This window comes from Leptodactylus fuscus, chromosome 8 (assembly GCF_031893055.1).
Source record: "Leptodactylus fuscus isolate aLepFus1 chromosome 8, aLepFus1.hap2, whole genome shotgun sequence".
Taxonomy (NCBI): Eukaryota; Metazoa; Chordata; class Amphibia; order Anura; family Leptodactylidae; genus Leptodactylus; species Leptodactylus fuscus.
The window spans coordinates 74,381,889-74,405,922 of record NC_134272.1 but is presented as its reverse complement, the minus strand read 5'-3'; the positions used below and the strand labels follow the sequence as shown (position 1 = coordinate 74,405,922).

General features: G+C 46.7%; 1 protein-coding gene across 1 annotated transcript in view; it reads right to left on the bottom strand.

The window, feature by feature from the left end:
• TTC21B (tetratricopeptide repeat domain 21B) overlaps window positions 1-9,536 on the bottom strand; it is a 40,278-nt gene extending 30,742 nt beyond the window's left edge. The window contains exons 1-6 of the mRNA XM_075284222.1: window positions 9,457-9,536; window positions 6,836-6,965; window positions 6,649-6,759; window positions 4,657-4,823; window positions 2,763-2,885; window positions 619-776 (exon numbers count right to left, since the gene is read on the bottom strand). Coding sequence (XP_075140323.1) covers window positions 619-776; window positions 2,763-2,885; window positions 4,657-4,823; window positions 6,649-6,759; window positions 6,836-6,965; window positions 9,457-9,483 — 716 coding nt within the window. The 5' untranslated portion in view covers window positions 9,484-9,536. The remainder of the gene's footprint in view (window positions 1-618; window positions 777-2,762; window positions 2,886-4,656; window positions 4,824-6,648; window positions 6,760-6,835; window positions 6,966-9,456) is intronic.
• Between the last annotated feature and the right edge of the window lie 14,498 nt (window positions 9,537-24,034).

Here is a 24,034-nt window from a genome sequence, read left to right as displayed (position 1 = left end):
AATGCCCTGAAATCTAGCAAATGTGGGTTTCTGCCACCTATCAGGTCGCAGCCTTTATGGGTCACACTGCGACCCTATTAGCTATAATTAGGCCATGTAGCAGCGTGACACCGTGTATAATAGCCCCATTCTAAACGCTTGGACTTGATGTATTCATGTGGTCTGCTAAATACATATAAGACGGGACAAGCTGCAGACATGAAGCCACCATATGTAGACACATAAACATACAAACGGACACAAAAGCAGCCCAGCCCATGAGGCCTCCGAGGTGCTGCTCCAATTGTTCCACCTGTTCTCATGATCGATGGGGGTACTAGGAGTTATCACTGATCCAGTGGAGATGAGATAACTTGTGATTATAAGAATACCCCTTTAAGGAAAGGGTGACATAAGACTATCACAAGATATCCATCTACACCTCACACATATACGTACAATCTACAAAGCTTCCTAAAACTATCTCAACCACAGAGGATTGTCGGCAATGTCTCAGAAACCGCCATTTAGTTCCATAATTGGTTCTCTCTCAGATTTCAGCAGCCCACACATTTCTCAATATCTCTGGAAACAAAGCCCTTGACACATGGGTGGTGGTGTGAACGCGGCATACTGAACCTCAGGGCCGTCTCCACGGTCTGCTCCCAATCCTGCAGAGCCAGTTGCAGCTTCATTTTCTTAATAAGGGCCGGGGTGAAGGCCGGATGGTCGGCCATGATCTTGTTCACAGCTTCCAAGGCTGCCGAGTAATTCTGACGTAACTCATAATAGTGAGCCTAGAAGAAAAGCAGGGACATGTGCACATACATGCTTTATAACGTGGCACGGACTGTGAGTCGAATGGAAATCAGAGCACAATGTCTAATGATCATCTTATACAACTTACAGCCTGACTATAGGAAGGTGCGCACAAAAGCTGCCCGTATGCATAGACGTCAGCAGACGGGGCCAACCATCTAATGTGTATGAGGGCATGCGGGGATCCCAACTTTCTTTCCACAGCAGTATTGGGCTGTTGGATTTCAACATGACTGTGTACGGACAGAGGCAGGGAGAATATCCCCTGCTTTCCAATGCATAAATAACATCTTTGTTGCTCCCCTTGCCAGGCCAAGCCTGTGAACGAACAGCAATGGCTCCTGCACCCTGCCTCGGTGACGTCCTCTTGTCTCGGCTGCGGATTAGCGCCCCTCCAGCCTGGCAGGCTAGTTAAAGGTACATCTTTTTCCTAACAATTCTTCCAATGTATATCAACTCGATTCTCATCTCAGCTTTGTTCCTGGACAATGCATTTGCCTCGCCCCTTTCAATTGTTCGTCAGGTATCCGCTCTTCTATTCTGACCCTTGGCTCGGTCCCTGACTACGCACCAATCTTTTCCTCTGGCCTGTTGTATCCTGTCAACTCATAAGGTGACAACCTTTGGGTCCGTTCCTGACTATACTGCTGCGATCTTAGCTCTAGCAACACCAATCCATAACTGTAAATCTATCCCTATACAGGTAAACTCTTTAGTCTAGCCAGTGCCAAAGTGATTGTGGCTGAAGGACAGACATTTCCAGTAACATAACATCTCCTTTCTGTGGCTTTTCCTATTAAGCCATCGAAAATACATGTTGGAAAAGTCTGATTCATTATTTTTGCTGTGGAGCCTGCAGCAGAGGCCGAGGCTCAGGGGTTGCAGCCGTGGTTTACAGTTATGAACAGGTGCAGACCTATATACTGACCGCAACGGTCTCAGCACTGTTTACTGCACTAAAACATCTGCAAGAATGAATGAATGAATTCGCACAATCTGGTTTTCAAAATTACAGGGGAGTGGGTGTTTGGGGGGGGGGGGGGGCTGGGGGCTTAGGGGAAACATTCCATTTACACAACAGTACAGTTTCCATAGAATTGGCTCGGCTACTGATACCAGTGTACAGTAGGGGGGAGTGGGGGCTGGGCAGTGGAAAACACCATCTTGGCTATAAAAAACAGTACAGCTGAACTGCCCGACACCTGCACACATGACTGTACATGGATACAAGCACCACTAACTCTGCAATGGGAGCAGGTGAGTAAGGAGTTTAACACTTAAGGACTTTTTACCACCGCCAAAAAGTCCAGCTCTTTACATTATTTAATAGCCCCCGCTCCACTGATTCTGACGCAGTTGGAATTTTTTCTCTAGCCCTCACCATACCTGAGCAACCAGGCTGTTACCCTTGATGCCTGATATGCTATTAAGTCTCTGTACTGTCAGGTGGGCGGTGTCAGACAGGAGCAGACAAAGGGGTGTGGTTCTGAGCTGCCTCTGACTGGAGCCCCCTATCATGCCCTCTGCCTGACACCGTCCACCTGATAGTTCATAACCTAAATAGCACATCAGGCACCAAAACTACCTGCACTTGTTGCCCAGGAAAAGTGGGAGTGAGAGAAAAAATCCCAACTGTGCTGGAATCCATGAAGCGGCAACTATTCACAGATGATAACTTGAATTCGTGGAGGTGGTGAAAAGACATCTTTAAGGAGGTTGAGGATATGAAGTGCCCTCTTTAGCGGTTTGTACCACAGCGCGACAGAGCTATTTGTAGTGTTGGACGCTGCCTTGCCTGGTGATGAAGATGCTTCAGCATTCCCGTGCACCGCAGCCCCTTCAAACAGCTGATCAGTAGGGGTGCCGAGACTTAGACCCCACCGCTCTGATTATAATAGCCCCAGAAAAGTAAAAGTGCATCAAGTAGACATGGATTTACTAGAAGTGTAAGAAGCTCTACCTACCTTTCCCATCATAGCAAACACATCCATGTCCTGGTGCAGGCCTTCCTCCAGGTACTTCAGAGCCTTTTTAGCATAAGCTTCTCTCCCACAGGTCAGGTCCAGCCACCCCTTCAGAACCAATCCCTGCAAGAACAGACGGGTAATATCATTTCTCCTCATCAGACAATAAGAGGCGTCTATACGGCGAGGATTTACTCAAGACTAATAGAATATCGGCAGTCGGATCCAAAGACTCTGAAATCTCTCACCTGGGAGAGGAAGTGCTAGGAAAACAACTTAAGGTGTGAAACGCAAGATTAACATCAGATACAAGTGAATGTAATAATTCAGTCCTTGAGACGATTCCAAGATTTTCTTTCCTGCAATGACTACATTTTACAGGAGTTTTATTGGCACATCTTAATTGTTTACATGAGATTTTTCTTGTTTTTAGGCTCACACATAGAGCTGTATAGAGAAGGGACGGGTGAAGTAGGATTCTTAACTTTAGCTGTGTACTAGCAGCCTCTTATCTACAACCTAGCAGTGTTAAAAGAGCAAAGAGTAGGAGAGATAAAAGGGGATATCCGGTTTGTAACACTGATGGCCTATCCTTAGAATAGGCCATCAATGTAAGATCTGCGGTGGTCTGATACCCCCGCAGATGACCGGTACAGAGACAGCATGGCTCACAGTATTGTTACATAACATAAGCCGTGCTGCTCACTTGCTATACAAATTGTTGTAGCCAGTGTAGATATGGCAGCACTGCCCTATAGATTTCAATATTAGAAATCAGATAATTGCTTTATCAGCAACATATTCTGAGTGTCTTTTCTATCCCCCTCCCCTCTTCATAGACTTCTATGTAACAAGTAACTGCCTGAAAAGTGGAGAAGAAAATATATATCTTTAATAAGATATATTACAACGTTTCATATATTAACCTGCACTAGTCATTTATGGATAGTTGAGGTCCACTATACAGTGGTCGCCAAGGCACACCCTCAAAATATCCAAAAATGTATATGTTTATAATATTATAGAATATAATGTAATATTTTGTCATATTGCATGTGACTTTTCGATCTGTGATTTTGTTTTTTATTATTATTTTCTGCAGTGCTCGCCCTGTGGGATAAATAACTTTGTATTGTTATAGTATATGTATGACTACATTAATAACAAAATACATGACTATTTTTTTTAATTAACTTTCTATTTAAAAAAATTGGGAAAATTTCATTTTTTAAAATTTCAGTCTTTTTTTTTTTCTCATACTGGGACTTGAACACTAGGTGGCGTGGTTCATATGACTGTGAAATGAAAGCCTTTGAGTCAGGCAAAAGTTAATAGATATAATAAGGGGGGTGATGTGAGGTCCTTCATTGCACCTTCGATACCATGGCACTCAGCTCCTGAGTTGTTGCCATTTTTTGACATACTATTATGTCAGTTCATGGGAACAACTTCTGCGTATTTGCCATATTATGACATATGGATTCAAGTCAGGGTCTGCTTTGTGAGCCAGATCAGACATGTTACATACAGACCTGATATAGCAATGCAGAGGGGGGGCCACTGCAGGGGACATGGCTAGCCAGTTGCCGATAGCTGGGTGTTAGAGTAGCCGGATCTGCAGGAATTCCCCGATGGGCCCCGAGCCTTGACTATTGGGCCTCATTTTCCTAATGCAGATGCATTGGTCAGGGGCTCGATCGGGATGGTCAGGGGACGGGTCCTGGGTTGGTTTCTGCACACAATATGATTATAATGTGCTATCATGGCGGCATGCCATCACTCTAATACCCCTCTTTATAAAAGGCAGGGAACCACTTTACCAGTCCTTTACCAGTCTGGGGCCTAGTGTGTTCAAGTTGTGCATACATGAGGCCTCGGGATATACCGTACTTACATCTCTGTCTCCATTTGATATTTTAATCATCCGGTCCACGTACTCTCGTGCTTTTTCATGACGCTCCACGTGCCACAGGAACAACCCAGCATAATATAGGGCTCTAGGTCCTGCCGTCTTTCGCTGCTCTTTCATCCGTATTTCCAGCTCCTGAATGGCTTCTCTGTCTGTAAAAATATAAAGGGATTTTTGGTCTTTGTAAACCAAAATATAAGTAAAACGATTTTCCAGAATTTTCAGTTAATGACATATTCTTCGGTCAATAAGTAAAGCTCAGAGAGGTCCAATTGGCTGTTTGAAGAGACCGCAGCGTTCGAGAGATGTCATCGGAAGACCGTACAGTATTGCAGCTCAGCCGCTTGTTCATTGGTCCCAGACCATGTGACCAATAAACATGAACAAAACATCTCCCAAAAGTTGCTAAAAGGATACACTAGCCACAAGTTACCCCCTATCCACCCCCACCAATCATGAGACCTGGGGTATTTTGCAACCCACGTTATTGGAAGTGTGCTTATTTTAACTTTCCCTGCATTTGTGCAATTTCCTTCATAACTTGGACAATCCCTTTAAGGGGGCATCTACCCCCGCCTCCAAACATTTACAATTGCCACCACCGTGTTTAACCACTTCAGTACCGGGACAATTTCTCTAGTTCAGGACCGGACACATTTCCTTTTTTTTTTTGCATGTTCCGTTTTGCGGGTTATAACATTTTTATTATTTGGGTTGTTCAACTAATTTCTGTGTCTTTTTCGGAGACACACTGAGCTTAATTTTTATATTTTTATTTTGGCATGTTTTTTAACTTTTTTTTTATATTCGGGAACATATTAAAAAAAAAATCATGTTTGTTTTTCACGTTTCACTATCTTATACTTAATAGCACAAAGTGCCACCAAAAAAAAGTTACGGTAATTTTTAGATTGTATTGTGTCATCGGGGGTGGGGCTAGAGCCTGTGATGTGGGTGTTTTATTGGTTTACTATTAATTTTTTAAAATTATTTTTAATTTTTTTTTACTATTTATTTTGTTTATTTTTTTTACATTGTGTCCCCACAAACATTTCACATTGTGTCCCCATACCCCCGAGTATAATAATCGGAGCACGAGGGGAGGTGAGAGAACATAATAAACAGTGTTACTCACCTCTCCGGGATCCGATGTTAATCCTAGCAGGCTTCGGGCCTTTATGGTAATGTATCAGACGTCACATGGTCTGGGACCCCCCCGAGTATAATAATAGTTCATGGGTGTGCAACTGTGGGGCATAATAGTTGGGTGGGCAACTGTGGGGCATAATAGAGCTTGAAGGGTCCACTGCGGCCCCTGTAACCTCTGTTATGCCCCACAGCGGCCCCTGTAACCTCTATTATGCGAATCAAGTCACAGCTGAAAGAAGTGGTCATGGCGGTACAAAGGGAAGTGAGTATTACTGCATTGTATTTATTGTAATGTTACCGCTAACACACCCCAACCCCCCCGCTGTCTGAGGCGGACAATCAAAAGATCAATACCCCCCTGGACTCAATACCGGGGGCATGGGGTGTCTTTTGACCGTCCGCCTCAGGCAGCAGAGAGGCTAGGCTCACCACTGGACTGCCCGGATGTATGTACTCTATGGGTGGTCCGGAAGTGGTTAGGAGCTCATGATACTGATACCATACCTCTGTTATATAGGTTACTCTCGTAGATTAAAAACTATGAAAACGTATGCAAATGAGTCAGTTGGTACACTGGGGTTGGGACTTCAGCTCCCTAGAGCACTGCTCTTCCCATCAGACCCCTCCCATCTCCTGCCTGAGCCCCATGCACCAAGTTGTTTTTGCAATAGTGACTTACATAAGAGAGGTCTGATGTGTATTAGTGCAACATGGCAATGGCGGATGAATATGCTTGGGTGAGGTGGGACATTCCCTTTAATATTTAGCTCAAAATTCTTCACATTTTCCCTGTACGACCACTAATAAGACTAGTAACTCGGCCATTACCTGGTTGTGAGCTCTTCTTATGTGCATAGATCAACGCCATTAAAGAACACAGAGAAACATCCGCCTTGTCTTTTATCATTTCCAGCTCTCGGATGGACTCGGACACTTGATCTGCAATATATAGAATAAAATATTACTGACAGGGCTGGGCTCACACTGAGAGGGAATTTCAGCTCAAAACTACTACCTTCCATTAACATCCCAAAGGCTCGGAAAAAGAGGAATACAGGATCATTAAGGTACTCCTTGAGCGCCTCGCTCGCTGCGGCCTGCGCATGATGGAAGTATTTCTTTTGGCAATAGTAATTGATTAATGCCTGAAAAAAAGGAAACAATTACAATAGTAAGAGTAACATGGTGGATCAGTGGTTAGCACTGTTGGTGGCTCAGTGGTTAGCACCATAGTCTTGCACTGCTGGAATCCTAGGTTTGATTCCAGCCAAGGACAACATCTTCAAGGAGATTGTATGTTCTCCCTGTGCTTGCTTGAATTTCCTCCAGATACACTGGTTTCCTTCTATCCTGTGACCCCTACTTGGGATAGTGTTGACAATATCTGTAAAGTGGTGTAGAACATGATGGCGCTATACAAGTAAGCAATAATAGTAATAGCTTTCTAGAAATTATATTTCCATCCATTCTCATTACCATCATGGCAGAAACCACAAGATTGATTCCTGTTAGTGCTCTAGAGATCCTGGCTACCGTGCCTTGCAGCTGATGTAGATATTCAGGTCCCTAAATGATGTCAACACAGGGGCGTAACTCAAAGCTGATGGGACTCACTCAGCAGTTCCAAATTGGAAATTGACATTCCCTTTCCTGCTGTTGGGCTCTTACCGCTAAGTATTTCTATCCTGGGGTCCTGTCAGTAGTCTGTTGCCTGGCTCTTACCTCTGATTATTTCTATCCTGGGGTCCTGTGAGTATTCTGCTGCCTGGCTCTTACCGCTGAGTATTTCTATCCTGGGGTCCTGTCAGTATTCTGCTGCCTGGCTCTTACCTCTGATTATTTCTATCCTGGGGTCCTGTCAGTATTCTGCTGCCTGGCTCTTACCTCTGATTATTCTATCCTGGGGTCCTGTCAGTAGTCTGCTGCCTGGCTCTTACCTCTGATTATTTCTATCCTGGGGTCCTGTCAGTATTCTGCTGCCTGGCTCTTACCTCTGATTATTCTATCCTGGGGTCCTGTCAGTATTCTGCTGCCTGGCTCTTACCTCTGATTATTCTATCCTGGGGTCCTGTCAGTAGTCTGCTGCCTGGCTCTTACTTCTGATTATTCTATCCTGGGGTCCTGTCAGTAGTCTGTTGCCTGGCTCTTACCTCTGATTATTTCTATCCTGGGGTCCTGTGAGTATTCTGCTGCCTGGCTCTTACCGCTGAGTATTTCTATCCTGGGCTCCTGTCAGTATTCTGCTGCCTGGCTCTTACCTCTGATTATTCTATCCTGGGGTCCTGTCAGTAGTCTGCTGCCTGGCTCTTACCTCTGATTATTTCTATCCTGGGGTCCTGTCAGTATTCTGCTGCCTGGCTCTTACCTCTGATTATTCTATCCTGGGGTCCTGTCAGTATTCTGCTGCCTGGCTCTTACCTCTGATTATTCTATCCTGGGGTCCTGTCAGTAGTCTGCTGCCTGGCTCTTACTTCTGATTATTTCTATCCTGGGGTCCTGTCATTATTCCGCCTCTAGTGCCGGAAGCTGCTAGCGGACAAGCAGTATTACTCCTTTACAAGCGATATAACTTTTACATGAGCAGTGCTGAACATGCTTCCGGCACCCAGAGGATGCTGCCACAACAGCTTATCTGTATGTGATCCAGGGTTCACTGGATAGGTCATCACTATGAAAAATGCATTTGGGGCAGGAAAACCCCTTTAACATAAGTTAGCAATATGTGATTACTGACAGTCCAATACCCAAAACCTCCAACGTCCCACTCCTGTCCTCAAAATCTTTTCTCGATTTGCACCGATGCTCTGGAACGCTTTACCCCGGACAATCCGATTAATCCCCAACTACAGCAGCTTGAAAACTGCCCTAAAATCACATCTGGATAGTCAGGCTTACCTCATGACCTGATCATTGTTCTTCACCGCCGCACACTAAGCTAACATTTCTCATCCTAAACAATCCTTCCTATTCCTCAGATCCTGCCCCCTCCATCTAGAAGTTACGCTGCACCCCACGGACTTAGTATCTGTATAGTCACATATACCGCCTGGTGACGGCTCATACCGCCTCAGTTATACAACCTTATTTATTAGTAGATGGACCATTGTACCAAAGTAGCACAACCTCTACAACGTGTACAGCTCTGTGCTTGGTATCTCCAAACAGCTGATCTGTGAGGGTGCTGGATCCCTGACAATAACACACTAATGATTGAAGCTCATTGCTATACACAGCCTTTTAGGACGTGTTCACATCTGTGCCTTTTGAGCGCTTCTGGTCAGTTGTAAAAGCCTGACAATGGATCCCGGTGACTACATTGTGTCCATTTTGTATCCCTGACATTATCGCTTTGAGGACTGTGCAGCGGACGGGCAGCGGCAGACACTTTATTCTTTATAAAGCATTTCTGGATGTGGTTTTTACTCTCAGTGTGAACATGGCCAATCCTCACTGTGGGTTTTCGCCGCCGTTTCGAGGCGTTTAGGGCTCATCCATTTTACCGATAACATAACACCCTGAGGATTGTTCACACACAATACTGCACACATAAAATACGCCTGTGGACGTGACATCAGTCATCTATGTATCTGCCTACAGCCATGCTCTACACTAACACACTGCAGCAGGCGCTCCCACCTGGGCACTGGAGCTATCTGCAGCCATGAGACCGGCAGTCCACACCGAAGCCGACACCGCCGACCACTATGGACCAGTCCTGTAACCCCGCCCATCGGAAGTACGTACGTCTAAGCCGAAACCGCTCGGAGCCCTGAGAAGGAGACACGTTTACGTCATGACGTCATCAGCACGCTGCTCTCTCTCATAGTCCGTGCAATCATTTCCGAACACTAGGGAGAAGGCTGAGCAGTCCCGCCATGTTAGAAAGTGTCTGCGTGTGCGGTGTGACGGGAGAAGAGACTGTGGTGATGGCTTACCTGCATTTATGGTTGCGTCTAGAATGGTAGGTCCTCCCTCCAGCAACTCCAATCTAGTCACCTCACTAGTGAACGGGCTAGAATGGAGTTGCTGGAGGGAGGACCTGCCATGAGCAACTCCAATGTAGACTGTTCAGTACTGAGGTGACTAGAATGGAGTTGCTAATAGGAGCTGCCGCCAGAAACTCCAATCTAGTCACCTTACTGCAGGAGCAGCTGGAGTGGAGTGTCTATAGGAAGGAGCCAGAACTGGCCAAGACAGACATTGTATATGTGCTGTATATATATTATACATGATTATCAATAAGAATATAGGAAAAACACATTCCTGATATAGAGGTAAATTCTGACGTATCGCTGTGCGCCTGATTTATCAGTATATACTTACTGCAGGTAGGATCATGGTCTGGGTATATTCTGTAGTTGCTGCAGGTAGGTTTATGGTCTCAGTATATTCTATAATTGCTATAGGTAGGTCCTTGCAGTAACTCCATTCTAGCTGTCTCACTACAGAACTGACTAGAATGGAGTTACTGCAGGTAGGTTCATGGTCTGGGTATATTCTGTAGTTGCTGTAGGTAAGTCCTCCTTGCAGTAACTCCGTTCTAGCTGTCTCACTACAGAACTGACTAGAATGGAGTTGCTGCAGGTAGGTTCATGGTCTGGGTATATTCTGTAGTTATAGGTAGGTCCTTGCAGCGACTCCATTCTAGCTGTCTCACTACAGAGCTGACTAGAATGGAGTTACTGCAGGTAGGTTCATGGTCTGAGTGTGTCCTGTAGTTGCTATAGGTAAGTCCTCCTTGCAGTAACTCCGTTCTAGCTGTCTCACTACAGAACTGACTAGAATGGAGTTACTGCAGGTAGGTACATGGTCTGGGTATATTCTGTAGTTATAGGTAGGTCCTTGCAGTAACTCCATTCTAGCTGTCTCACTACAGAACTGACTAGAATGGAGTTACTGCAGGTAGGTTCATGGTCTGGGTATATTCTGTAGTTGCTGTAGGTAAGTCCTCCTTGCAGTAACTCCGTTCTAGCTGTCTCACTACAGAACTGACTAGAATGGAGTTGCTGCACGTAGGTCCATGGTCTAGGTATATTCTGTAGTTATTATAGGTAGGTGGATGGTCTGGGTGTATTCTGTAGTTACTATAGGTAGGTTCATGGTCTGCGTATATTCTCTATAGGTTATTCAGTATAGGACCTATATCTTATCATAAGCTCCGCCTACAGTAATATTAATAAAACAAACATACATTTTAAAAATATATTTATTTTATTGAAATAAAACCATCCACACAATCCTCATTATCCATTAAAAAAAAACAAAAAAAAAAACAAACACCTCCACTAGTTACCAACATAGTCTATCAATTCCCCCTCCCCCCTAACTTACCTGTCCTGGTCTAGTATTACCGGCTTTCATGGAATAAACCAGCCACTGTCGTCTCATGTGATGGTGTTACTAGAGTAAAGACAGGATCACATGTGCGCCAGGTTCTATGTTGTTTAAAGAGGACCTTTCACCTCCTGGGGCACATGCGGTTTAATACACCGCTAGCAAGCCAACAGTGTGCTGAATTCAGCGCACTATCGGCTTTCCCTTTCTGTTGCCGGTACCGTAGCTCTTCACTGTCAGAAGGGCGTTTCTTACTGTCAGTCATCTATAGCGCTGTACTGTGAGAGCGGGGGGCATTGCTTATCGCCCAGCGATGATGGACGAGTACTATCAGGAGGGGATGTGGGCGTTCCTCACTGCTCTCACAGTACAGCACTATAGACGCTACTTTGAGGAAGGGCGTCCCTGACTGACTGTCAGAAACGTCTTTCTGACAGTGAAGAGCTACGGTACCGGCACCGATAGCTCTTCACCGGGGCACAGAACGTGAATTCAGCGCACTGTTGACTTTCTAGAGGTGTATTACACCGCATGTGCCCCAGGAGGTGAAAGGTCCTCTTTAAATCTGTCATGTGAGCTGAATGATGAAAAGCCAGATGGCTAAAACATCAGTTACTCATGGACACCAGTGGACTACATTGACTTAATGGGGTCAACCGTTGCCACACTGAAAGGGGCAGAGAGAACAATCCTCCGTGCAGGACTTTTCTCTCTGCTGATATCTGCAGCCAATGTGAATCTAGCCACAAATTTAGTCCAGTGACCTTCTTTTTTATTCAATGGAGAACCAGAATGTGAGGCCTCCTCCTACTGAAAGGATAGTACCTCAGGATAGGCCATCAGTATTAGATGTGCAGGGGCCCCTGCAGATGTCCGGTGCTGTACAAACTGTAGTGGTGAGTGTAGGTACCACAGCAATGCACCATTACAGTCTCTGTACCGGAGATATGCTGGGGTTTCACGTGTTGGGGTTCCCCTGCAGGTCTAATATTGATGGCCTACTCTGAGAAAGTGGATAACTCCTTGAGGCTGGCGCCCACATCACTTAAACATCGAGGAGGAAATGTGGCAGAAAAAAAAAAATCCCATCCCCATTTTACGGTAAAATACATGCAGAGGAGACGCTGCACTGTGATGGTTTTGGAAATCGGAGCATCCCAGTTATACCCCAGGACACACCGGCGGTGGCTTACCTATTGGTATAATTAAAGCAGAAAGTCCTGTACAAAGCACTACAGGAAGAACCCCGTTGCGTTGCTGTTTTTCCAACAATGTTTTTATGCTACAGGTGCTACGTGGGGCCTTAACCACAGTCATGTCAAGCTTGTGATTAACCCCTTCTTGGGTAATCAGTAGAGATGAGCGAGTACTGTTCGGATCAGCCGATCGGAACAGCACGCTCGCATAGAAATGAATGGACGTAGCTGGCACGCGGGGGGTTAAGTGGCTGGCCGCCGTCAAAGCGGAAGCAGAAGCATCCATTCATTTCTTCAGAGCCAGAAGCAGTCTGGGAGGTCAGAGCCAAAAGCAGTATAAGAGGTCAGAGCCAGAATCAGTCTGAGAGGTCAGAGCCAGAAGCACTCTAAGAGGTCAGAGCCAGAAGAAGTATGAGATGACAGAGCCAGAATCAGTATGAGAGGTCAGAGCCAGAATCAGTCTGATAGGTCAGAGCCAGAATCAGTCTGAGAGGTCAGAGCCAGAAGCACTCTAAGAGGTCAGAGCCAGAAGAAGTATGAGATGACAGAGCCAGAATTAGTATGAGAGGTCAGAGCCAGAAGCAGTATAAGAGGTCAGAGCCAGAATCAGTCTGAGAGGTCAGAGCCAGAATCAGCATAGGAGGTCAGAGCCAGAATCAGTATGAGAGGTCAGAGCCAGAATCAGTATGAGACGTCAGAGCCAGAAGCAGTCTAAGAGGTCAGAGACAAAATCATTCTGAGAGGTCAGAGCCAGAATCATTCTGAGAGGTCAGAGCCAGAAGCAGTATGAGACGTCAGAGCCAGAATCAGTCTGATAGGTCAGAGCCAGAAGCAGTATGAGAGGTCAGAGCCAAAATCAGTATGAGAGATCAGAGCCAGAATCAGTCTGAGAGTTCAGAGCCAGAATCAGTATGAGAGTTCAGAGCCGGAATCAGTATGAGAGGTCAGAGCCAGAATCAGTCTGAGAGATCAGAGCCAGAATCAGTATGAGAGGTCAGAGCAAGAATCAGTATGAGAGGTCAGAGCCAGAATCAGTGTGAGAGGTCAGAGCCAGAATCGGTGTGAGAGATCAGAGACAGAATGAAGACGAGAGATCAGAGCCAGAATCAGTATGAGAGGTCAGAGCCGGAATCAGTATGAGAGGTCAGAGCCAGAATCAGTATGAGTGATCAGTGCCAGAATCATTATGAGAGGTCAGAGCCAGAATCAGTATGAGAGGTCAGAGCAATAACCAGTCTGAGAGATCAGTGCCAGAATCGGTTAGAGGGGTCAGAGCCGGACTCAGTATGAGAGATCAGAATCGGAATCAGACTGAGAGGTCAGAGCCAGAAACAGTATGAGACATCAAAGCCAGAAGCAGTCTGAGAGGTCAGAGCCAGAAGCAGTATAAGAGGTCATAGCCAAAATCAGTATGAGAGGTGAGAGCCAGAATCAGTCTGATAGGTCAGAGCCAGAATCAATATAAGAGTTCAGAGCCAGAATCAGTATGAGAGGTCAGAGCCGGAATCAGTCTGAGAGATCAGAGTCGGAATCAGACTGAGAGATCATCGTGGCAGGAATCAGACTGAGACGTCAGAGCCAGAAGCAGTATAAGAGGTCATAGCCAAAATCAGTATGAGAGATCAGAGCCAGAATCAGTCTGAGAGATCAGAGCCAGAATCATTATAACGCTGGGTTCACACCTGCGTCTGGGGTCTCCGTTCTATGGTTTCCGTCTTCTGCATGCCAGAAGACGGAAACCATAGACCGGGTCCGGCCGTGCGCGGCGGTGAGCGTTTTGCGCTCTCCGCCGCGAAACCGGATTTTTTTATCCGGACACAGAGTACTGCATGTCCGACTCTGTGTCCGGATTATAAAACCCGGTTTCGCGGCAGAGAGCGCAAAACACTCACCGCCACGCACGGCCAGACAGCTTTCTCACCCATTCAAATGAATGGGTGAGAAAGTCTCCTGAAGGTTTCCGTATCCTGCCTGTGTTTTAGGCAGGAAACGGAAACCTAAGTACGGAGACCGGGCCGCAGATGTGAACGAGCCCTAAGAGGTCAGAGCCAAAATCAGTATGAGAGATCAGAGCCAGAATCAGTCTGAGAGGTCAGAGTCAGAATGAGTATGAGAGATCAGAGTCGGAATCAGACTGAGAGGTCAGAGCCAGAATCAGACTTAGAGGTCAGAGCCAGAAGAAGTCTGAGAAGTCAAAGCCAGAAGCAGTATACGAGGTCATAGCCAAAATCAGTATGAGAGATCAGAGCCAGAATCAGTATGAGAGGTCAGAGCCAGAATCAGTCTGAGAGGTCAGAGCCAGAATCACTATGAGTTGTCAGAGCCGGAATCAGTCTGAGAGGTCAGAGCCAGAATTAGTCTGAGAGATCAGAGCCAGAATCAGTATGAGAGATCAGAGCCAGAATCAGCCTTAGAGGTCAGAGCCAAAATCAGACTGAGAGTTCAGAGCCAAAATCAGACTGAGAGTTCAGAGCCAGAATCAGTCTGAGAGATCAGAGCCAAAATCAGTATGAGAGATCAGAGCCAGAATCAGTATGACAGGTCAGAGCCGGAATCAGACTGAGAATTCAGAGCCAGAATCAGTCTGAGAGATCAGAGCCAAAATCAGTATGAGAGATCAGAGCCAGAATCAGTATGAGAGATCAGAGCCAGAATCAGTATGAGAGATCAGAGCCAGAATCAGTCTGAGAGGTCAGAGCCAGACTCAATATGAGAAATCAGAGCGAGAAGCAGTATGAGACGTCAGAGCCAGAAGCAGTCTGAGAGGTCAGAACCAGAATCAGTATGAGAGGTCAGAGCCGGAATTAGACTGAGAGGTCAGAGCCAGAATCAGTCTGAGAGGTCAGAGCCAGAAGCAGTATGAGACGTCAGAGCTAGAATCAGTCTGAGAGGTCAGAGCCGGAATCAGACTGAGAGGTCAGAGCCAGAATTAGTCTGAGAGGTCAGAGCCAAAATCAGTATGAGAGATCAGAGCCAGAATCAGTCTGAGAGGTCAGAGCAAGAATCAGTCTGAGAGATCAGAGCCAGAATCATTATAAGAGGTCAGAGTCAAAATCAGTATGAGAGATCAGAGCCAGAATCAGTCTGAGCGGTCAGAGCCAGAATCAGTATGAGTGATCAGTGCCAGAATCAGTATGAGAAGTCAGAGCCGGAATCAGTATGAGAGGTCAGAGCCAGAACCAGTCTGAGAGGTCAGCGCCCGAATCAGTATGAGAGATCAGAGCCAGAATCTGTCTGAGAGGTCAGAGCCAGAATCAGTATAAGTGATGAGTGCCAGAATCAGACTCAGAGGTCAGGGCCAGAATCAGTGTGAGACGTCAGAGCCAGAAGCAGTATGAGACGTCAGAGCCAGAAGCAGTCTGAGAGGTCAAAGTCAAAAGCAGTATGAGACGTCAGAGCCAGAAGCAGTCTGAGAAGTCAGAGCCAGAAGCAGTATGAGAGATCAGAGCCAGAATCAGTATGAGAGGTCAGAGCCGGAATCAGACTGAGAGGTCAGGGCCAGAATCAGTCTGAGAGGTCAGAGCCAGAAGCAGTATGAGACGTCAGAGCCAGAATCAGTCTGAGAGGTCAGAGCCGGAATCAGACTGAGAGGTCAGAGCCAGAATTAGTCTGAGAGGTCAGAGCTAAAATCAGTATGAGTGATGAGTGCCAGAATCAGACTCAGAGATCAGGGCCAGAATCAGTTTGTGAGGTCAGAGCCAGAAGCAGTATGAGACGTCAGAGCCAGAAGCAGTATGAGACGTCAGAGCCAGAAGCAGTCTGAGAGGTCAAAGCCAAAAGCAGTATGAGACGTCAGAGCCAGAAGCAGTCTGAGAGGTCAGAGCCAGAAGCAGTATAAGAGATCAGAGCCAGAATCAGTATGAGTGATCAGTGCCAGAATCAGAATGAGAGGTCAGAGCCGGAATCAGTATGAGAGGTCAGAGCCAGAATCAGTCTGAGAGGTAAGAGCCAAAATCAGTATACGAGATCAGAGCCAGAATCAGTATGAGAGATCAGAGCCAGAATCAGTCTGAGAGGTCAGAGCCAGAATCAGTCTGAGAGGTCAGAGCCAGAATCAGTCTGAGAGGTCAGAGCCGGAATCAGACTGAGAGATCAGAGCCAGAATCAGTCTGAGCGGTCAGAGCCAAAATCAGTATGAGTGATCAGAGCCAGAATCAATATGAGAGATCAGAGTCAGAATCAGTCTGAGATGTCAGAGCCAGAATTAATACGAGAAATCAGAGCCAGAATCAGTATGAGAGGTCAGAGCCGGAATCAGTATCAGAGGTCAGAGCCGGAATCAGACTGAGAGGTAAGGGCCAGAATCAGTGTGAGAGGTCAGAGCCAGAAGCAGTATGAGAGGTCATAGCCAAAATCAGTATGAGAGATCAGAGCCAGAATCAGTATCAGAGATCAGAGCCAGAATCAGTATAAGAGGTCAGAGCCAGAATCAGTCTGAGAGTTCAGAGTCAGAATCACTATGAGAGGTCAGAGCCGGAATCAGACTAAGAGGTCAGAGCCAGAATTAGTCTGAGAGATCAGAGCCAAAATCAGTATGATAGATCAGAGCCAGAATCAGTATGAGAGATCAGAGCCAGAATCAGTCTGAGAGGTCAGAGCCAGAATCAGAATGAGAGATCCGAGCCAAAATCAGTATGAGAGATCAGAGCCAGAATCAGTATGAGAGATCAGAGCCAGAGTCAGTGTTAGATGTCAGATCCAGAATCAATATGAGAAACCAGAGCCAGAATCAGTATGAGAGGTCAGAGCCGGAATCAGTATGAGAGGTCAGAGCCAGAATCAGACTGAGAGGTAAGGGCCAGAATCATTGTGAGAGGTCAGAGCCAGAAGCAGTATGAGACGTCAGAGCCAGAAGCAGTCTGAGAGGTCAAAGCCAAAAGCAGTATGAGACGTCAGAGCCAGAAGCAGTCTGAGAGGTCAAAGCCAGAAGCAGTATGAGAAATCAGAGCCAGAATCAGTATGAGAGGTCAGAGCCGGAATCAGTATGAGAGGTCAGAGCCAGAATCAGACTGAGAGGTCAGGGCCAGAATCATTGTGAGAAGTCAGAGCCAGAAGCAGTATGAGACGTCAGAGCCAGAAGCAGTCTGAAAGGTCAGAGCCAGAAGCAGTATGAGAGATCAGAGCCAGAATCAGTATGAGAGGTCAGAGCCGGAATCAGACTGAGAGGTCAGAGCCAGAATCAGTCTGAGAGGTCAGAGCCAGAAGCAGAATGAGACATCAGAGCCAGAATCAGTCTGAGAGGTCAGAGCCAGAATCAGACTGAGAGGTCAGAGCCAGAATTAGTCTAAGAGGTCAGAGCCAAAATCAGTATGAGAGATCAGAGCCAGAATCAGTCTGAGAGGTCAGAGCCAGAAGCAGTATGAGAGATCAGAGCCAGAATCAGTATGAGAGGTCAGAGCCGGAATCAGACTGAGAGGTCAGAGCCAGAATCAGTATGAGAGATCAGAGCCAGAATCAGTATGAGAGGTCAGAACCGGAATCAGACTGAGAGGTCCGAGCCAGAATTAGTATGAGAGGTCAGAGCCGGAATTAGACTGAGAGGTCAGAGCCAGAATCAGTCTGAGAGGTCAGAGCCAGAAGCAGAATGAGACGTCAGAGCCAGAATTAGTCTGAGAGGACAGAGCCAGAATCAGTCTTGAGAGGTCAGAGCCAGAATCATTATAAGAGGTCAGAGCCAAAATCAGTATGAGAGATCAGAGCCAGAATCAATCTGAGAGGTCAGAGTCAGAATCAGTATGAGAGATCAGAGTCGGAATCAGACTGAGAGGTCAGAGCCAGAATCAGACTTAGAGGTCAGAGCCAGAAAGAGTATGAGACGTCAGAGCCAGAAGCAGTCTGAGAATTCAAAGCCAGAAGCAGTATACGAGGTCATAGCCAAAATCAGTATGAAAGATCAGAGCCAGAATCAGTCTGAGAGGTCAGAGCCAGAATCACTATGAGTTGTCAGAGCCGGAATCAGACTGAGAGGTCAGAGCCAGAATTAGTCTGAGAGATCAGAGCCAGAATCAATATGAGAGATCAGAGCCAGAATCAGCCTTAGAGGTCAGAGCAAGAATCAGTCTGAGAGGTCAGAGGAGGAATCAGACTGAGAGTTCACAGCCAGAATCAGTCTGAGAGATCAGAGCCAAAATCAGTATGAGAGATCAAAGCCAGAATCAGTATGAGAGGTCAGAGCCCGAATCAGACTGAGAGTTCAGAGCCAGAATCAGTCTGAGAGATCAGAGCCAAAATCAGTATGAGAGATCAGAGCCAGAATCAGTATGAGAGATCAGAGCCAGAATCAGTCTGAGATGTCAAAGCCAGACTCAATATGAGAAATCAGAGCCAGAACCAGTATGAGACGTCAGAGCCAGAAGCAGTCTGAGATGTCAGAACCAGAATCAGTATGAGAGGTCAGAGCCGGAATTAGACTGAGAGGTCAGAGCCAGAATCAGTCTGAGAGGTCAGAGCCAGAAGCAGTATGAGACGTCAGAGCTAGAATCAGTCTGAGAGGTCAGAGCAGGAATCAGACTGAGAGGTCAGAGCCAAAATTAGTCTGAGAGGTCAGAGCCAAAATCAGTTTGAGAGATCAGAGCCAGAATCAGTCTGAGTGGTCAGAGCAAGAATCAGTCTGAGAGATCAGAGCCAGAATCATTATAAGAGGTCAGAGTCAAAATCAGTATGAGAGATCAGAGCCAGAATCAGTCTGAGCGGTCAGAGCCAGAATCAGTATGAGTGATCAGTGCCAGAATCAGTATGAGAAGTCAGAGCCGGAATCAGTATGAGAGGTCAGAGCCAGAACCAGTCTGAGAGGTCAGCGCCCGAATCAGTATGAGAGATCAGAGCCAGAATCTGTCTGAGAGGTCAGAGCCAGAATCAGTATAAGTGATGAGTGCCAGAATCAGACTCAGAGGTCAGGGCCAGAATCAGTGTGAGACGTCAGAGCCAGAAGCAGTATGAGACGTCAGAGCCAGAAGCAGTCTGAGAGGTCAAAGTCAAAAGCAGTATGAGACGTCAGAGCCAGAAGCAGTCTGAGAAGTCAGAGCCAGAAGCAGTATGAGAGATCAGAGCCAGAATCAGTATGAGAGGTCAGAGCCGGAATCAGACTGAGAGGTCAGGGCCAGAATCAGTCTGAGAGGTCAGAGCCAGAAGCAGTATGAGACGTCAGAGCCAGAATCAGTCTGAGAGGTCAGAGCCGGAATCAGACTGAGAGGTCAGAGCCAGAATTAGTCTGAGAGGTCAGAGCTAAAATCAGTATGAGTGATGAGTGCCAGAATCAGACTCAGAGATCAGGGCCAGAATCAGTTTGTGAGGTCAGAGCCAGAAGCAGTATGAGACGTCAGAGCCAGAAGCAGTATGAGACGTCAGAGCCAGAAGCAGTCTGAGAGGTCAAAGCCAAAAGCAGTATGAGACGTCAGAGCCAGAAGCAGTCTGAGAGGTCAGAGCCAGAAGCAGTATAAGAGATCAGAGCCAGAATCAGTATGAGTGATCAGTGCCAGAATCAGAATGAGAGGTCAGAGCCGGAATCAGTATGAGAGGTCAGAGCCAGAATCAGTCTGAGAGGTAAGAGCCAAAATCAGTATACGAGATCAGAGCCAGAATCAGTATGAGAGATCAGAGCCAGAATCAGTCTGAGAGGTCAGAGCCAGAATCAGTCTGAGAGGTCAGAGCCAGAATCAGTCTGAGAGGTCAGAGCCGGAATCAGACTGAGAGATCAGAGCCAGAATCAGTCTGAGCGGTCAGAGCCAAAATCAGTATGAGTGATCAGAGCCAGAATCAATATGAGAGATCAGAGTCAGAATCAGTCTGAGATGTCAGAGCCAGAATTAATACGAGAAATCAGAGCCAGAATCAGTATGAGAGGTCAGAGCCGGAATCAGTATCAGAGGTCAGAGCCGGAATCAGACTGAGAGGTAAGGGCCAGAATCAGTGTGAGAGGTCAGAGCCAGAAGCAGTATGAGAGGTCATAGCCAAAATCAGTATGAGAGATCAGAGCCAGAATCAGTATCAGAGATCAGAGCCAGAATCAGTATAAGAGGTCAGAGCCAGAATCAGTCTGAGAGTTCAGAGTCAGAATCACTATGAGAGGTCAGAGCCGGAATCAGACTAAGAGGTCAGAGCCAGAATTAGTCTGAGAGATCAGAGCCAAAATCAGTATGATAGATCAGAGCCAGAATCAGTATGAGAGATCAGAGCCAGAATCAGTCTGAGAGGTCAGAGCCAGAATCAGAATGAGAGATCCGAGCCAAAATCAGTATGAGAGATCAGAGCCAGAATCAGTATGAGAGATCAGAGCCAGAGTCAGTGTTAGATGTCAGATCCAGAATCAATATGAGAAACCAGAGCCAGAATCAGTATGAGAGGTCAGAGCCGGAATCAGTATGAGAGGTCAGAGCCAGAATCAGACTGAGAGGTAAGGGCCAGAATCATTGTGAGAGGTCAGAGCCAGAAGCAGTATGAGACGTCAGAGCCAGAAGCAGTCTGAGAGGTCAAAGCCAAAAGCAGTATGAGACGTCAGAGCCAGAAGCAGTCTGAGAGGTCAAAGCCAGAAGCAGTATGAGAAATCAGAGCCAGAATCAGTATGAGAGGTCAGAGCCGGAATCAGTATGAGAGGTCAGAGCCAGAATCAGACTGAGAGGTCAGGGCCAGAATCATTGTGAGAAGTCAGAGCCAGAAGCAGTATGAGACGTCAGAGCCAGAAGCAGTCTGAAAGGTCAGAGCCAGAAGCAGTATGAGAGATCAGAGCCAGAATCAGTATGAGAGGTCAGAGCCGGAATCAGACTGAGAGGTCAGAGCCAGAATCAGTCTGAGAGATCAGAGCCAGAAGCAGAATGAGACATCAGAGCCAGAATCAGTCTGAGAGGTCAGAGCCAGAATCAGACTGAGAGGTCAGAGCCAGAATTAGTCTAAGAGGTCAGAGCCAAAATCAGTATGAGAGATCAGAGCCAGAATCAGTCTGAGAGGTCAGAGCCAGAAGCAGTATGAGAGATCAGAGCCAGAATCAGTATGAGAGGTCAGAGCCGGAATCAGACTGAGAGGTCAGAGCCAGAATCAGTATGAGAGATCAGAGCCAGAATCAGTATGAGAGGTCAGAACCGGAATCAGACTGAGAGGTCCGAGCCAGAATTAGTATGAGAGGTCAGAGCCGGAATTAGACTGAGAGGTCAGAGCCAGAATCAGTCTGAGAGGTCAGAGCCAGAAGCAGAATGAGACGTCAGAGCCAGAATTAGTCTGAGAGGACAGAGCCAGAATCAGTCTTGAGAGGTCAGAGCCAGAATCATTATAAGAGGTCAGAGCCAAAATCAGTATGAGAGATCAGAGCCAGAATCAATCTGAGAGGTCAGAGTCAGAATCAGTATGAGAGATCAGAGTCGGAATCAGACTGAGAGGTCAGAGCCAGAATCAGACTTAGAGGTCAGAGCCAGAAAGAGTATGAGACGTCAGAGCCAGAAGCAGTCTGAGAATTCAAAGCCAGAAGCAGTATACGAGGTCATAGCCAAAATCAGTATGAAAGATCAGAGCCAGAATCAGTCTGAGAGGTCAGAGCCAGAATCACTATGAGTTGTCAGAGCCGGAATCAGACTGAGAGGTCAGAGCCAGAATTAGTCTGAGAGATCAGAGCCAGAATCAATATGAGAGATCAGAGCCAGAATCAGCCTTAGAGGTCAGAGCAAGAATCAGTCTGAGAGGTCAGAGGAGGAATCAGACTGAGAGTTCACAGCCAGAATCAGTCTGAGAGATCAGAGCCAAAATCAGTATGAGAGATCAAAGCCAGAATCAGTATGAGAGGTCAGAGCCCGAATCAGACTGAGAGTTCAGAGCCAGAATCAGTCTGAGAGATCAGAGCCAAAATCAGTATGAGAGATCAGAGCCAGAATCAGTATGAGAGATCAGAGCCAGAATCAGTCTGAGATGTCAAAGCCAGACTCAATATGAGAAATCAGAGCCAGAACCAGTATGAGACGTCAGAGCCAGAAGCAGTCTGAGATGTCAGAACCAGAATCAGTATGAGAGGTCAGAGCCGGAATTAGACTGAGAGGTCAGAGCCAGAATCAGTCTGAGAGGTCAGAGCCAGAAGCAGTATGAGACGTCAGAGCTAGAATCAGTCTGAGAGGTCAGAGCAGGAATCAGACTGAGAGGTCAGAGCCAAAATTAGTCTGAGAGGTCAGAGCCAAAATCAGTTTGAGAGATCAGAGCCAGAATCAGTCTGAGTGGTCAGAGCAAGAATCAGTCTGAGAGATCAGAGCCAGAATCATTATAAGAGGTCAGAGTCAAAATCAGTATGAGAGATCAGAGCCAGAATCAGTCTGAGCGGTCAGAGCCAGAATCAGTATGAGTGATCAGTGCCAGAATCAGTATGAGAAGTCAGAGCCGGAATCAGTATGAGAGGTCAGAGCCAGAACCAGTCTGAGAGGTCAGCGCCCGAATCAGTATGAGAGATCAGAGCCAGAATCTGTCTGAGAGGTCAGAGCCAGAATCAGTGTCAGTGATGAGTGCCAGAATCAGATTCAGAGGTCAGGGCCAGAATCAGTGTGAGACGTCAGAGCCAGAAGCAGTATGAGACGTCAGAGCCAGAAGCAGTCTAAGAGGTCAAAGCCAAAAGCAGTATGAGACGTCAGAGCCAGAAGCAGTCTGAGAGGTCAGAGCCAGAAGAAGTATGCGAGATCAGAGCCAGAATCAGTATGAGTGATCAGTGCCAGAATCAGAATGAGAGGTCAGAGCCGGAATCAGTATGAGAGGTCAGAGCCAGAATCAGTCTGAGAGGTCAGAGCCAGAATCAGTCTGAGAGGTCAGAGCCAGAATCAGAATGAGAGGTCAGAGCCGGAATCAGTATGAGAGGTCAGAGCCAGAATCAGTCTGAGAGGTCAGAGCCAGAATCAGTCTGAGAGGTCAGAGGAGGAATCAGACTGAGAGTTCACAGCCAGAATCAGTCTGAGAGATCAGAGCCAAAATCAGTATGAGAGATCAGAGCCAGAATCAGTATGAAAGATCAGAGCCAGAATCAGTCTGAGAGGTCAGAGCCAGAATCAGTCTGAGAGGTCAGAGCCAGAATCAGTCTGAGAGGTCAGAGCCGGAATCAGACTGAGAGATCAGAGTCAGAATCAGTATGAGAGATCAGAGTCAGAATCAGTCTGAGATGTCAGAGCCAGAATTAATATGAAAAATCAGAGCCAGAATCAGTATGAGAGGTCAGAGCCGGAATCAGTATCAGAGGTCAGAGCTGGAATCAGACTGAGAGGTAAGGGCCAGAATCAGTGTGAGAGGTCAGAGCCAGAAGCAGTATGAGAGGTCATAGCCAAAATCAGTATGAGAGATCAGAGCCAAAATCAGTATGAGAGATCAAAGCCAGAATCAGTCTGAGAGATCAGAGCCAGAATCAGTATGAGAGGTCAGAGCCAGAATCACTATGAGAGTTCAGAGCCGGAATCAGACTAAGAGGTCAGAGCCAGAATTAGTCTGAGAGATCAGAGACAAAATCAGTATGATAGATCAGAGCCAGAATCAGTATGAGAGATCAGAGCCAGAATCAGTCTGAGAGGTCAGAGCCAGAATCAGTCTGAGAGGTAAGAGCCAGAATCAGAATGAGAGGTCAGAGCCGGAATCAGACTGAGAGGTCAGAGCCAGAATCAGTATGAGAGGTCAGAGCCGGAATTAGACTGAGAGGTCAGAGCCAGAATCAGTCTGAGAGGTCAGAGCCAGAAGCA